At 33.1% G+C, this 15,266-nt stretch overlaps 1 protein-coding gene across 1 annotated transcript in view; it reads left to right on the plus strand.

Moving 5' to 3' along the window:
- The window catches only part of Mip (Myoinhibiting peptide precursor), a 49,301-nt gene extending 36,975 nt beyond the window's left edge, over positions 1–12,326 (plus strand). The window contains exons 26-28 of the mRNA XM_080178351.1: positions 831–887; positions 11,377–11,439; positions 12,008–12,326. Of these exons, the coding sequence (XP_080034477.1) occupies positions 831–887; positions 11,377–11,439; positions 12,008–12,039 (152 nt within the window). The 3' untranslated portion in view covers positions 12,040–12,326. The remainder of the gene's footprint in view (positions 1–830; positions 888–11,376; positions 11,440–12,007) is intronic.
- The last annotated feature ends 2,940 nt before the right edge of the window (positions 12,327–15,266 follow it).

The raw sequence follows: 15,266 nt of genomic DNA on the forward strand, positions 1-15,266 counted from the left end.
GTGGGTTTAAAAAAATCGATTTTTTCAATAATTACCTGACAGAATTGAAAAAGTAAGGTGTCAAATTAAAGATCTTACTATTTTTGTTCATAATGGCCATTTTCTTTCTTTTTTTTGTTGCATTTTAGTACCTTAAAATCGACTTAATTTTTTTTTTAAAACTTAAATTACTTAAAAAATAAGAGGTCTACAAAAAAACCGATTGCATATCTGAATTCTATGAAAAATTTTACATCTACTACTTACTAAAAGGACCGGCTAGCTATAAAAAAAAAAGTTGATACAACTTCTTTCAAAGAATTTGGGTACCAGCGCAAAGAATGCGACTAAAACAATTATTTCTAAAGCAGACGACTCTTACTGAACCAACCAATACAAATACTAGCAGACTATTTGAAAAAAATTCAAAACAAGTTTATTTTGCTTTTTCAACAAAATAGTTTTCTTCTGATGATGGGTGGGTTAAACCAGAAGTTCTACTGTGATACTTCTGTAACTATCCATTCTAATCAACCCCTTCTTGTCAAATATGAAAACAAATCCCATTTATGGTATTATTTTGTAAGAAACTGCCAGTACTAAGGTCGTACCTTTTATAATAAATTACAGACTATTTACAGGAAAATAAGACAGGATAACCTAATGTTAAATACTTTTCTTTCAGTGTTTAATAACTTCTTATTATACAAATCTAATAAAGATTGCTTTATCTAAAGATTTGGAATTTTACAGATATATCTGGTTTTGAAGATACTGAGTTGGAACTCTAAAATTTAATTAATTGCCCATTGTCCCCTCCCTTACTCCCTGCGTTTTACTGATTTTTTCAGACCTCTTGGCGAGTAACTCGTGGAATAAGCGTGCTACAACATGGATGCAGCTACGTGGTAGTATAAAAATCGATAAATAATTACTTGGATGTTGCACCAGATTTTCATGTACTCTAATAAAGTGGGGAAAAGGGATAATCCTACTTTAGGAGTGGAGATACCCGGTATCATGTAAATTAAACCCCCCCCCGGGGGTATCTTCAATTTTGACACCCGGTATGTGTCAAAATGAATACCCCCCAGTATGCATCATTTTTGACACCTGGTATATGTCAAAATGGACACCCCCCAGTATATTGACCCCCCCCCCCGTATGTGTCAGTTTTGATACCCGGTATGTAACAAAACAGACACCCCCCTTCATGTATGGAGGGGTGTGTCCGTTTTGACATTTACTGGGTGTCAAAATCAACACATACAGGGGGGGGGGGTCAATATGGAGGGGGGTGTCCGTTTTGACACTTACCGGGTGTCAAAACCGACACACATATGGGGGGGGGGGGGGTCAATATAGAAGGGGGTCAAAATGGACCCTATCTATATTTACCCTTTGATTGGGAGGTGTCCTTGGAGGTCCTTCGTCGCGCGAATTTCCTCTAGACTAATAATCATCTTTAACCCCAAATCTATTTCAAAGAGGGGAAAGGGTTAGTTAGGAGTGGATAATACCTTGTTAAGAACTAGATAGAAGTAGCAGGAGGCTCTGATCACATATAAAAGATGATTAAAATGATAAAAGTATAGGATAAAATAGTTTGGCCTTTGTTTATATATGTTTGTTATATGTTTTTAATGCCTGTATGGTCATATTGTTATTTGGCAAGTCTAAGTTTCCTTAAAACTTGGAGACATCTATGTGTGAATTTTTAAACTAAACAGATATTTTAACTTTTTCTTGATTTTACTCCCAATAGATGTAAGTCCCTAAATAGAGAATTAATACAGACCAATAGGTGAATAAAAAAACGTAATTTTTAACATTTTTTTTACTATACTTTTAAAGTAATGTAATGGCTATAGAATAACGGCCTTTTTTGCCGTTTTCAACGTTGTTTTAACGTTAAAATCGTCAAATTTAACGCTATTTTTAAGCTAATTTAATAGGTACAGATAAAAACCAGTTTTGAGAGAGTTTATAATGCTGTTTTCTTATCGTTTTTAGTGCCTTTTTTACGAAAGCGATAACTTTTTTCGTATTGCTTTGATATTAATAAAATTTTTTGTGTGTACTAGGAACTACTTAAACTAACTATGTTTAAAATTTCATTGATTTACGATGAAAAACTACCGATTTAGGCCATTCAAAGGGGGATCGTGATTTGAGGAGATATTTTTAGTGTCGTTTAGTACCTACGGACAAACATTGCATAATTAAAGGATTTTAAAGTTAAAAATCGAACACAAAGCATAAAATAGCGGCGATTCTCATTTGTTTGAGGAATCTACACAAAAATTTTCAGACTCCTATCTTTATTTTAAGTGTTTTTTTTTGCAAAAAAAAGTTAATGTTAATTTTGTTGAAATTTAATTGATACGAAATTTAAATGTAAATAACCTACGGACAAACATTGCATAATAAAGGGTTTTAAAGTTAAAAATCGAGCACGAAGCATAAAAGAGCGGCGATTCTAATTTGTTTAAGGAATCTACACAAAAATTTTCAGACTCCTATCTTTATTTTAAGTGGTTTTATTTTGCAAGAAAAGTTAACGTTAAAAATGGCTTCGCAACCGATAAATATCCGCTAGATTAGAATCGGTTCTCAGCCATATTACAGACAATTTTCTCTTAATTAATAAACCTGTAATGAATAAGGCTAATTATATTAAGAGGACTAATTGGTACCCAAACTTTTATAACCATTAGTAATCATTGGACTGTAAGTTACATTTGATACCCAAAGTTTTATAACCATTAGTAAACATTTGACTTTAAATTACATTGGGTACCCAAAGTATTATAACAATTTGTAAACATTGGACTGTATATTACACTTGGGACCCAAAGTTTTATAACCATTAGTAAACATTTCACTGTAAACTACACCTGGTACCCAAAGTTTTATAACTGATATCTTTACACCTAGTCTCATACAGGACTTACTCTAAATACTGGATTTTAAAGAAATATATAAAAGTTTCCTATAAAAAAAAAGTAATAAGCCCTTTTCACTCCACAGGGGGAGCATTGGCCGCTGACAATTTGTCAGTGTTTCTGTAACAATTTGGCTTTTTATGGACATGGGATAGGGCTGTCAGCCCTAAGCCCTATGATTGCGGTGTAAAGCGTCCATTTGCCCACCAGACAACTAACCCTTTGATTGCACGACCTTTGTCTGAGAAGTCCTAACTGTGCATGGTAGTGAGTTGCGCCTGTTTTGGGCCAAGGCATTCCTCCTACTCTAACTATTTATGTCGTGCACCTGACATAGCAGCAGTAGGAACCATTTTTAACGTCTTTAGTTTTGACGCGGTGTCAGACCGAGATTCGAACCTATCACCTTCCCAACGACTAGCGAATGCGCTGCGTGTTGAGCCATGGTCGCGGGTTTCATAAAGTTTCCTATAAAAAAGTTAAAAGAATTGTATTTAAACTTGTAAAAAAAGAAAGCCATTCTATTCAATAATTTGTTTTATTTAGATATTATTTTGATACAAAATTGTTTTTTTTTTCTTTGTTAAATATATAATATAAAAAATTCTTTTATTGATTGATTGCTATTCTTTTATTGATTGATAGTTTATTTTGACCTAAAATATCTACAAAGACGACATTTTTCACACAACCTCTTCAAATCACACAAATCGGATGATAATACTTTTTGGACGGAACAGGGGTATGGGGGTTTAAACTGTTTTTAACCTATTTTTGAATGGATGGTCAAAAATATACTAGGACACCTATAGAATCAGACTGCAGAGCCCAAATTTGAATTAAGTCCCCAATAAACTTTTTTTGGGGGATTTAAAGGTTAATTTTTAATGTTGCTCTGGTCATTTTGACTAGAGCAAAAGGTCTTTTTTACTCGGGGTAATATTGTGGCTTTTAGAACAATTTATATAATTTACTTTATATTGATACAATAAAAAAAAACATTACTCTGTTCAATTGAAATATTTTTTTTTCTAAAACAATTAATTTCATTGAAAAATCTAACATATACAATAAAACATATAATTCTGAAGTCTGAACCAATAACAAGTCTTCTTCCATTTCAAGTCTTTACATTTCAAAAAAGAGTGTTTTCACAAAGTGACTTATTTCCAATGTAGTTAAATAATTTTTATTTTATTAAAATGAAAAGAATAAAAACCATACACATAAAAGATACATACTTTTAAAAGATATTTAAAAAAATAAGTTTGAATAATCTTATATTATATCATATTTGTATATGTGACAAAAATAAATTTGTTATATTGCATAAACATTTGTTGTCATCTTACAGCATCTTACACAATTTTAACCCATTACAGCCAATTTTTATGTGTTTTAAATAAGTGATAGAAAACAAACATGATAATGTTAATTCATTGATATGTTGTAAAGAATTAACTTTTTAATGAATTAATTTAGATAAAATCAAAAGGCCTAATTTTACTCTATACCAGAATACAATATTTAGGAAACAAAACACTCTAAAAGCTATAAATTTTAACCAAATAAAAAAAGAACTTTTGCTCTGATCAAAAAGGACCACAGCAACAGTAAAAATTAATTTTTAAATCCCCCCCAAAAAGTTTATTGGGGACTTAATTCAAATTTAGGCTCTGCAGTTTGATTCTACTGGTGTCATAGTATATTTTTTATACAGTATGACCCTCAAAAAAGTATTTTTTAGCATCTGCAGCCCTTATTTCTCAATGAATCATTCAAAAATGTATATGTCCTTGTTCTCTAAAGATTTCCACATAAGTAAATATACAAATTTTAATTTTACCTCCATTAACACCGGAGATTTTTAGAGCCAAAGTTTTGAAAAAGTGACTGAGAAAAAGAATTTTTTTTGTTTCTCATAATTATTGGATGGTTATATTATGTTTTTCTGGCAACTGAATAATGATACACAAAGAAAAACAAGTTAACTAATTATTTCTTTTTTATTACTCCAAAAAATATCAATTTTTTATGGCAAAAAATGCTACTAAATGAATTGATTATTTGCAAATTTTAGGTTATTTATTTACCCTTATTTATGAAAAGGATTAATTATGACAGTTGCTCCGACATCTCAATCATTTAATAGAGGGTTGATTAAGCTTTTAATACTAAAAATTCATTATGTTGAAATTTTATTTTCTTTATAACTTTTTTGTTATTAAAGTTAGGATTATGAAACAAAAACAATTTTCCTGCTTTATTCATAAAGATTTGCTTGGTTTTTTAATTTAAAACAATTTTGCCTATTAAGTTTTTCAAAACACCATTAAACTAGAAAGACTCAAAAAATATGTGTAAAAAAATGCTTTTTTCTCAAAAACTAATTTTTTTATTTCGTTTTTTGTATAAAGTTTCTGCTAGTAACAAAAATAAAAGAATTTCTACCTTAATTTTGCTAAAAAAGTTGTTTCATGTTAAAAGTTACTTTTTCCTCAGTCAATTTTTCAAAACTTTAGCTCTAAAAATCTCCAGTGTTAATGGAGGTAAAAAATATATTTTTATATCTACTTATGTGGAAATCTATAGAGAACAAGGACATATACATTTTATGATAATTCATTGAGAAATAAGGGCTGTAGATGCTAAAAAATACTTTTTCGAGGGTCATACTGTATATGTTTTAAAAATAGGTTAAAAACAGTTTAAAGGAACCATGCAAGAAATATAACGCTTTAACTGCTGAAAGACTGCCACAAGTAGACCCAATACCCAAAATTTGAAGCATCCAGCTTCAAAAACAAAAAAGTTATAGACATTTCAAAATCTTATTTGTAGTACAATTGACAATTTTGAAAGTTTTTCATTGCTAATAATATAATTTTCATTATTAAAATAGGTTGCCTAAAAAGAAAATTATAAGCTTATTTTTGGCAGAAACTTAGGATGCCAGTAACTTATAACATTTTTACAAAAAAAGCACTATTCTTTATAGTCAAAACCATTAAAAAAAATTCAGTTTAATTTGCGTTGTATTGAGAGTACTGTAGCGTTAGAATACCAGCCTCTAGGATTTCCAGCCAATCAGAAGCCTGAGTGCGCACAAAGTCCGCTGAACAACCAATAACAGCTGAGCATCTGTATTTCTTACAAAATTTAATATTGAAATTTTCTTTTAGTACAATGAAAATCTTTCAAAATTTTCATTGTACTAAAAGAATCATTTTAAAATGTCTGTAACTTTTTTGTTATTGAAGCTGGAGGCTTCAAACTTTGGGTATTGGATCTACTCATGGCAGGCTTTAAGCAGTGAAAGCAGGGTATTTCTTGCAGGGTTCCTTTAAGAACATATCCATCCTTCTTATTATTGAAACTTCAATTCATTAATTTAAATTTTGAGGGGGGACTCAACCAACAACCTCCCCCCACATACTACTCTGGGTTAAAAGAAGCGTTAATTTTTGACCCCCTATCTTTAAATTTGCACCCAGTATGCTTGAGTTTAGACCCCCTATGTATTGTTTATTACCTTTTGCATGTTTTATCCTTTCAAAAGAAAAAAAAAACATTTGAAATTAGTCCATAAACAAAAAAGTTAGGTTTTTAGGGAGGTTGGGGGTCCCTCCCCACCCTCACAACTATTAATTTTGACCCCTACTTTGAATTTGCACCCGGTATGCCTGAGTTTAGACCCCCTATGTATTGTTTATTACCTTTTGCTTGTTTTATCCTTTCAAAAGGAAAAAAAAAATTTTGAAATTAGTCCATAAACAAAAAAGTTAGGTTTTTAGGGTGGTTGGGGGTCCCTACCCCCCCTTACAACTATCAATTTTGACCCACTATCTTTAAATTTGCACCCGGTATGCTTGAGTTTAGACCCCCTATGTATTGTTTATTACCTTTTGCTTGTTTTATCCTTTCGAAAGGAAAAAAAAAACATTTGAAATTAGTCCATAAACAAAAAAGTTAGGTTTTTAGGGAGGTTGGTGGTCCCTCCCCACCCTCACAACTATTAATTTTGACCCCCTATCTTTGATTTTGCACCTGGTATGCCTGAGTTTAGACCCCCTATGTATTGTTTTATTACCTTTTGCTTGTTTTATCCTTTCAAAAGGAAAAAAACATTTGAAATTAGTCCATAAACAAAAAAGTTAGGTTTTTAGGATGGTTAGGGGTCCCTACCCCCCATTACAACTATTAATTTTGACCCCCTATCTTTAAATTTGCACCCGGTATGCTTGAGTTTAGACCCCCTATGTATTGTTTATTACCTTTTGCTTGTTTTATCCTTTCAAAAGGAAAAAAAACTTTTGAAATTAGTCCATAAACAAAAAAGTTAGGTTTTTAGGGTGGTTGGGGGTCCCTACCCCCCATTACAACTATTAATTTTGACCCCCTATCTTTAAATTTGCACCCAGTATGCTTGAGTTTAGACCCCCTATGTATTGTTTATTACCTTTTGCTTGTTTTATCCTTTCAAAAGGAAAAAAAACTTTTGAAATTAGTCCATAAACAAAAAAGTTAGGTTTTTAGGGTGGTTGGGGGTCCCTACCCCCCATTACAACTATTAATTTTGACCCCCTATCTTTAAATTTGCACCCGGTATGCTTGAGTTTAGACCCCCTATGTATTGTTTATTACCTTTTGCTTGTTTATTATTATTGAAACTTCAATTCATTAATTTAAATTTTGAGGGGGGACTCAACCAACAACCTCCCCCCACATACTACTCTGGGGTAAAAGAAGCGTTAATTTTTGACCCCCTATCTTTAAATTTGCACCCAGTATGCTTGAGTTTAGACCCCCTATGTATTGTTTATTACCTTTTGCATGTTTTATCCTTTCAAAAGAAAAAAAACATTTGAAATTAGTCCATAAACAAAAAAGTTAGGTTTTTAGGGAGGTTGGGGGTCCCTCCCCACCCTCACAACTATTAATTTTGACCCCCTATCTTTGAATTTGCACCTGGTATGCCTGAGTTTATGTATTGTTTATTACCTTTTGCTTGTTTTATCCTTTCAAAAGGAAAAAAAAAATTTGAAATTAGTCCATAAACAAAAAAGTTAGGTTTTTAGGGTGGTTGGGGGTCCCTACCCCCCATTACAACTATTAATTTTGACCCCCTATCTTTAAATTTGCACCCGGTATGCTTGAGTTTAGACCCCCTATGTATTGTTTTTTACCTTTTGCTTGTTTTATCCTTTCAAAAGGAAAAAAAACTTTTGAAATTAGTCCATAAACAAAAAAGTTAGGTTTTTTTGGTGGTTGGGGGTCTCTACCCCCCATTACAACTATTAATTTTGACCCCCTATCTTTAAATTTGCACCCGGTATGCTTGAGTTTAGACCCCCTATGTATTGTTTATTACCTTTTGCTTGGTTTATCCTTTCAAAAGGAAAAATACATTTAAAATTAGTCCATAAACAAAAAAATTAGGTTTTTAGGGAGGTTGGGGGTCCCTCCCCCCCCCTCACAACTATTAATTTTGACCCCCTATCTTTGAACTTGCACCCGGTATGCCTGAGTTTAGACCCCCTATGTATTCTTTATTACCTTTTGCTTGTTTTATCCTTTCAAAAGGAAAAAAAATTTTGAAATTAGTCCATAAACAAAAAAAGTTAGGTTTTTAGGGAGGTTGGGGGTCCCTTCCCCCCCCCCCCCCCCCGACCTCACAACTATTCATTTGACCCCCTATCTTTAAATTTGTACCCGGTATGCTTGAGTTTAGACCCCTCTATGTATTGTTCATTATCCATTTGCCTGTCTTATCCTTTCAAAAGCAAAGAAAATGGGGTGACCAAATTAATACATACCGGGTGTCAAAATTGATACATACGGGGTGTCCAAATTGTTGCATACCGGGGGGGGGGGGGTATATGTTTGACCCTTTATCTTTTTACCCCCTATCTTTAATTTTGTACCCTGTATGCTTTATTTTGGACCCACTATGTATTGTTCATTACCCATTTGTCTATTTTAAGCCAAAAATATTGGGGTGACCAAATTGATACATACGGGGTCCAAATTGATGCATACCGGGTGTCAAAATATATGCATACCAGGGGGGGGGGGGTATTTGTTTGACCATCTATCTTAATTTTGTTGGTGTCCAAATTGATGCATACCGGGTGTCCAAATTGATGCATACGGGGTGTCAAAATTGTTGCATACCGGGGGGGGGGGGGGGGGGGTATATGTTTGACCCTTTATCTTTTTACCCCCTATCTTTAATTTTGTACCCTGTATGCTTTATTTTTGACCCACTATGTATTGTTCATTACCCATTTGTCTGTTTTAAGCAAAAAAAAATTGGGGTGACCAAATTAATATATACCGGGTCAAAATTGATGCATACCGGGTGTCAAAATAGATGCATACCGGGGGGGGGGGGGGTATTTGTTTGACCATCTATCTTAATTTTGTTGGTGTCCAAATTGATGCATACCGGGTGTCCAAATTGATGCATACGGGGTGTCAAAATTGTTGCATACCGGGGGGGGGGGGGGGGTATATGTTTGACCCTTTATCTTTTTACCCCCTATCTTTAATTTTGTACCCTGTATGCTTTATTTTTGACCCACTATGTATTGTTCATTACCCATTTGTCTGTTTTAAGCAAAAAAAATTGGGGTGACCAAATTAATATATACCGGGTCAAAATTGATGCATACCGGGGGGGGGGGGTTATATGGGGGTATTTGTTTGACCATCTATCTTAATTTTGTTGGTGTCCAAATTGATGCATACCGGGTGTCCAAATTGATGCATACGGGGTGTCAAAATTGTTGCATACCGGGGGGGGGGGTATATGTTTGACCCTTTATCTTTTTACCCCCTATCTTTAATTTTGTACCCTGTATGCTTTATTTTGGACCCACTATGTATTGTTCATTACCCATTTGTCTATTTTAAGCCAAAAATATTGGGGTGACCAAATTGATACATACGGGGTCCAAATTGATGCATACCGGGTGTCAAAATATATGCATACCAGGGGGGGGGGGTATTTGTTTGACCATCTATCTTAATTTTGTTGGTGTCCAAATTGATGCATACCGGGTGTCCAAATTGATGCATACGGGGTGTCAAAATTGTTGCATACCGGGGGGGGGGGGGGGTATATGTTTGACCCTTTATCTTTTTACCCCCTATCTTTAATTTTGTACCCTGTATGCTTTATTTTTGACCCACTATGTATTGTTCATTACCCATTTGTCTGTTTTAAGCAAAAAAAAATTGGGGTGACCAAATTAATATATACCGGGTCAAAATTGATGCATACCGGGTGTCAAAATAGATGCATACCGGGGGGGGGGGGGGGGTATTTGTTTGACCATCTATCTTAATTTTGTTGGTGTCCAAATTGATGCATACCGGGTGTCCAAATTGATGCATACGGGGTGTCAAAATTGTTGCATACCGGGGGGGGGGGTATATGTTTGACCCTTTATCTTTTTACCCCCTATCTTTAATTTTGTACCCTGTATGCTTTATTTTTGACCCACTATGTATTGTTCATTACCCATTTGTCTGTTTTAAGCAAAAAAAATTGGGGTGACCAAATTAATATATACCGGGTCAAAATTGATGCATACCGGGGGGGGGGGGGTTATATGTTTGACCCTTTATCTTTTTACCCCCTATCTTTAATTTTGTACCCTGTATGCTTTATTTTTGACCCACTATGTATTGTTCATTACCCATTTGTCTGTTTTAAGCAAAAAAAATTGGGGTGACCAAATTAATATGTACCGGGTCAAAATTGATGCATACCGGGTGTCAAAATAGATGCATACCCCCGGGGGGGGGTTTAATTTTCATGATACCGGGTATCTCCACTCCTAAACTAGGATGCTGCCAATAAAGTGAAACTCGCAGCTGGCTAAAATAATAATATCCTCCATACACTTTTTCCCATCTCCTCCCCTCCTACTGAATAAACGAACTGACCAATAAATGAGGTCCATATTAGCAAGCTAAAATTACAAGAAATTTTCCCCTGTCAATGAATCTACGTATTTTGTATCCATTTGTATAAATGGTTATAGCTATGATTTGAATTTATGTAGCAACCTTTGTCACATAGTGCAATCTCTGAATTGCTTCTGATTAAAACTCCAAATTCTAAAACAGTATTGCAATAAATTAATACATTTTTTACTAGGTAGTAAAGCTTCTTTATAATTCAAAATGGCGCCCGTACATCGGTCTATAAGAAATGGAATATGGAAGAGCTTTGTTTCTCATCTCGTTTTGTGTTTTTCTAAAAACATATGATCTATAATTTACTTTGTTTTTTTGCCAATTTATGATTTTTTTTGCTTTGCTACTAACGAATGGTTTTATCCTTGTTTTTAAACCACTAGAGGTGCAACATACAACGCTTATATAAAATACTATTGTCAATAATAAAATGTGTCTAACCAATTAAATAGATTTAGATTTTTAGGCATATGGGGGAAACGGTCAGCTAACCCCGGTCACCAGACATATTCTATGGTCCCTAATTTAGGTAATACAGTTTTTAAGAAAAGCTTCAGGAGGGTTGGCAAATTTTTGTTCATAATGGATGAACCTAGAGGCCTGCAGAAGGGATCAGGATCCACCTTATGGCATATTTAAGGTTGGTGGATTAAATCCCTTACCTGGTTTGATGCTAGGGTTGATGCAGGTTGATGCCAGGGGTCTAAGGGGATAAGACAATGGCCGATGAATTGATGTACATTCCCATTGATGATACACTAAATTACCCATCTTCAGATTTAAACTAGTGGTTGAAACAATCAAACACACAACTTAATGAATAAATTAATCAAAATTCACTAAAGTCTCCAAAGTTATTAAGCCAACGAATAAGAAAACGTTATTATGAAACTTTGGGACTAGTATAATAAACAGCTAATTTCCTCCTCTCTATCTCTCTCTGAATTTCTGGTCAATGAGCAAATATTTTTTACAAAACGCTTGAAATATTTGATTTCTAAAGGGGCAATTAAATTTACTTTAACTGCTGAAATGGGATTCTAAAAAAGGAGAAAAAATCAAAATTAAGGAGCATATTTCATCTTTTCCTTTTTTAGGTAATGTTAGAAGAATTCCATTTCTGGATTAAACAAAAAGAAATTTTAAATTTGGTGATAAAATTATATTGCATAAAAAAAACTATAAACAATTTTTGAATCCAGTGATAAATGCTTTCAAATTGTTTGAAAATATTAAAACTTTTTGAAATTATGTAGTAATTATGTAATTTTAATGTAGTATTATTAATAAAAATCCTCAGAGTATTGCTATTATTGAATGATGTATTACAGAATTAACATATATTAAATTGTATGCCTATAACATATTGTAAAAATATTATAATACATGAAATTAAATAAAAGTTGGAATTTAGAATTATTTTGTTATAAATAACAAGGATGACAACCTAAACAAGGATGACAACATCCATAAGTAGCGAAGCACAAAAAATTGTGGATGGGAATACATAGAAGTAGATTTAAAGTGTATTTATTAAAATCAAGAATAGATTTATTGGAGAAAATAAACACGAAACCTTGTTTTATTTTGTATGATGAAGACGGTTAAAGTAAATTACATACTAGATGCACATAACAATGGGGGAAAAAAATTTGAAACTGTTTATGCAAAAAAGTTTTAAAATTGGACCAAAAATACCAAAGATATGGGGAAATATGTCAAACATATAAAAATAGCCAAAAACCTGCTAAAAGGCAGTTTGGCCGCCATTGTTTCTTTTCTTAAAACACCAGAAATTTAATGTTAATATCTTTAACTGAAATTTTTTTTAAAATTAGACTATAAACACCAAAGATGTGGGTAAAAATGTGATAAATACAAAAATAGCCAAAAACCTGCAAAAAGGCAGTCTGACAGTCATTGTTGTTTTCTTCAAATGACAGGAAATTTAATTTTGATATCTTTAACTGAAAAAATTTCGAATATCGGACCATAAACACCAAAGATATGGGGAAAAATGTGAAAAATATAAAAATAGCCAAAAACCTGCAAAAAGGCAGTCTGACCGTCATTGTTGTTTTCTTCAAATGACGGGAAATTTAATTTTGATATCTTTAACTGAAAAAATTTTGAAAATCGGACCATAAACACCAAAGATATGGGGAAAATTTGGAAAATATAAAAAATAGCCTAAAACCTGCTAAAAAGCAGTCCGAACGCCGTTGATGTTTAATAGTTAATTGTGCTCCTTAATGATGGGAATGTTATCAAAAAATTTCAGCTCTCTATCTTTTATAGGAGCCGAGAAAATCACGTTTCCCCCAATTCATTAATTACGGACGGACAGACGGACGGACGGACATTGTGAATTATAGAGTAGCTTCGCTACTAAAAAGGTGAAAAATTCCTCAAAGTAAATCTTACAAAATTTCTATCAAAATAAAAACGGTATCCTATGATGTATAAAAGTAAGATTTTTTGTTTGAAGTTTTCCATAACTAATAAACCAATCGAGCTCTCCATTTCAGGGAAGCTTAAATGGTTTTATGCTATTTAATCATTTAGATTTAGGTCTTGGGAAGGTGTTGACAAAACTACAATTGAAAGGGGGGAACTGTAGGGGCGTTATTAAACGATTAACGCAGAATAGTTATTTCTCGCATGGTATTATAAACCGCTTCCCTCAGATATGAAATGTACCATTATAGGATTAAACTAAGGATTAAAATTAAGATTTTATTTGCCCTGAGATTCGGAAGGTACGGGCTTAGGTTGCTAATATAGTCATCATATATTGGTCCAAACATTCCTCCATGGTCCGGATGGGATAAATTCATAGTGTGGGGTATCATTATATTAGCCAGCTGGGAGACACATTTTATTAGGGTATGTGAGAATCTCTCACAATATCCACATATTCTTTAGGGTATGACGCAATAACACAAAAATATAGCCTTAAACCGGTATTTTCTTGTTCTCTTTCCGGTTCATCCTTTTGCGAGATCTTATTGAATATACACATAATTTCTTCTATATGATAAAAGATGTACATTCGGCTTCCATGGACTTTGCCTCTGAGTAAAGAATATATAACCATGAAATTATTCAAATTGTCGTCTTTTACAGAATAAATATAAAAAACTGTTATAATTTAAGTTATTGTCTCCGAAAGATGTTACTCATTTAATAGTTATAAAAAAATCCATAAAAGCTCTGAATCGGTACGACAAATGAACATTAACACTAGTAGAGTGTCAGAACTGAATAATCTGAATATAAATGTATAAAATTGTATATGAATTTGTTAAAAAACTGTAAATTAAATACAGGAAATACTTTCCTTTTTAGAACTTGATTATAGAGATGCTTCACTGATAATATTGTATTTTGTTGTCTGAGGAATCAATATTCCAACAAAAATCAGATCGATTGGAATTGACGGAAAAAAGCTTCGCTTTCAATAATATTTATAGCATCGTTAAAAAAAATTTTCTGCGGATATGATATTAAGATGTTATAGGATTTTTTGTCCAGTAGTGTTTGTTTCAAGTGACCAAAAGGTGTGGGCCAACAAAATAGGGATAAATTTAAATATTACGATATGTCGATACTATTATTCCTATATTTTCTAATATTTATTCTAGTGGAGGGGGGAGTCGAATTTGATAACCCATTTCTTATTTTAGATTTTAAAAGAAAAATTTTTTAAAAAATTGGTGGGGTGGAATTTTTTTTTTTTTGGGGGGGGGGATTCCCCCCCTCCTCATTTTTTATTTTTCTTTAAAAATCTTAAATAAGAAATTGGGTTATCAAATTCGACTCCCCCCTTCTCAAGTGCCCCTATAGGCCTCTAGGGGCGTAGCCGCTAGTATTTAAAACAGGAATAAGGTATAACCAACAAGCGAAATAAATATAAAATAATGTTTTGGGGGCAGATAGAGAGGTCGTCATATCTACTGTGTTGCCCCCCCCCCACTAACGACAGCTGAAAAACACGTACAGGTTTCGTGATTTATTCTCAAATTAAATTCGTTGTTGGTATATGCTGGATTAGTAGTTGTATTTCTTATACCTTAGCACTTCTACGAGTCCTAGCCTTGTGGGGTTACCTTGTGTCCGATATAACCTAAAATATAAAAAAAATATGCAAACACACGAAAAACAATTCTAACCCTCTATTTTCTAATCATTCTAAAAAGAGGGAGGGGTATTGTACTCATCTAGGCATTTTTGAGGGAAATAACAACGCTCCTGTTGTACATTTGTTGTTCTTGTTATTACTCTCGTATTCTCTTTAATTTACCTGTAATTTGTATCGGAAATTAATTATTGATGAGTTAATCAGCATGTGTTGGG

This window comes from Acartia tonsa, chromosome 12 (assembly GCF_053477335.1).
Source record: "Acartia tonsa isolate MP-2025a chromosome 12, ASM5347733v1, whole genome shotgun sequence".
Lineage (NCBI taxonomy): Eukaryota > Metazoa > Arthropoda > Copepoda > Calanoida > Acartiidae > Acartia > Acartia tonsa.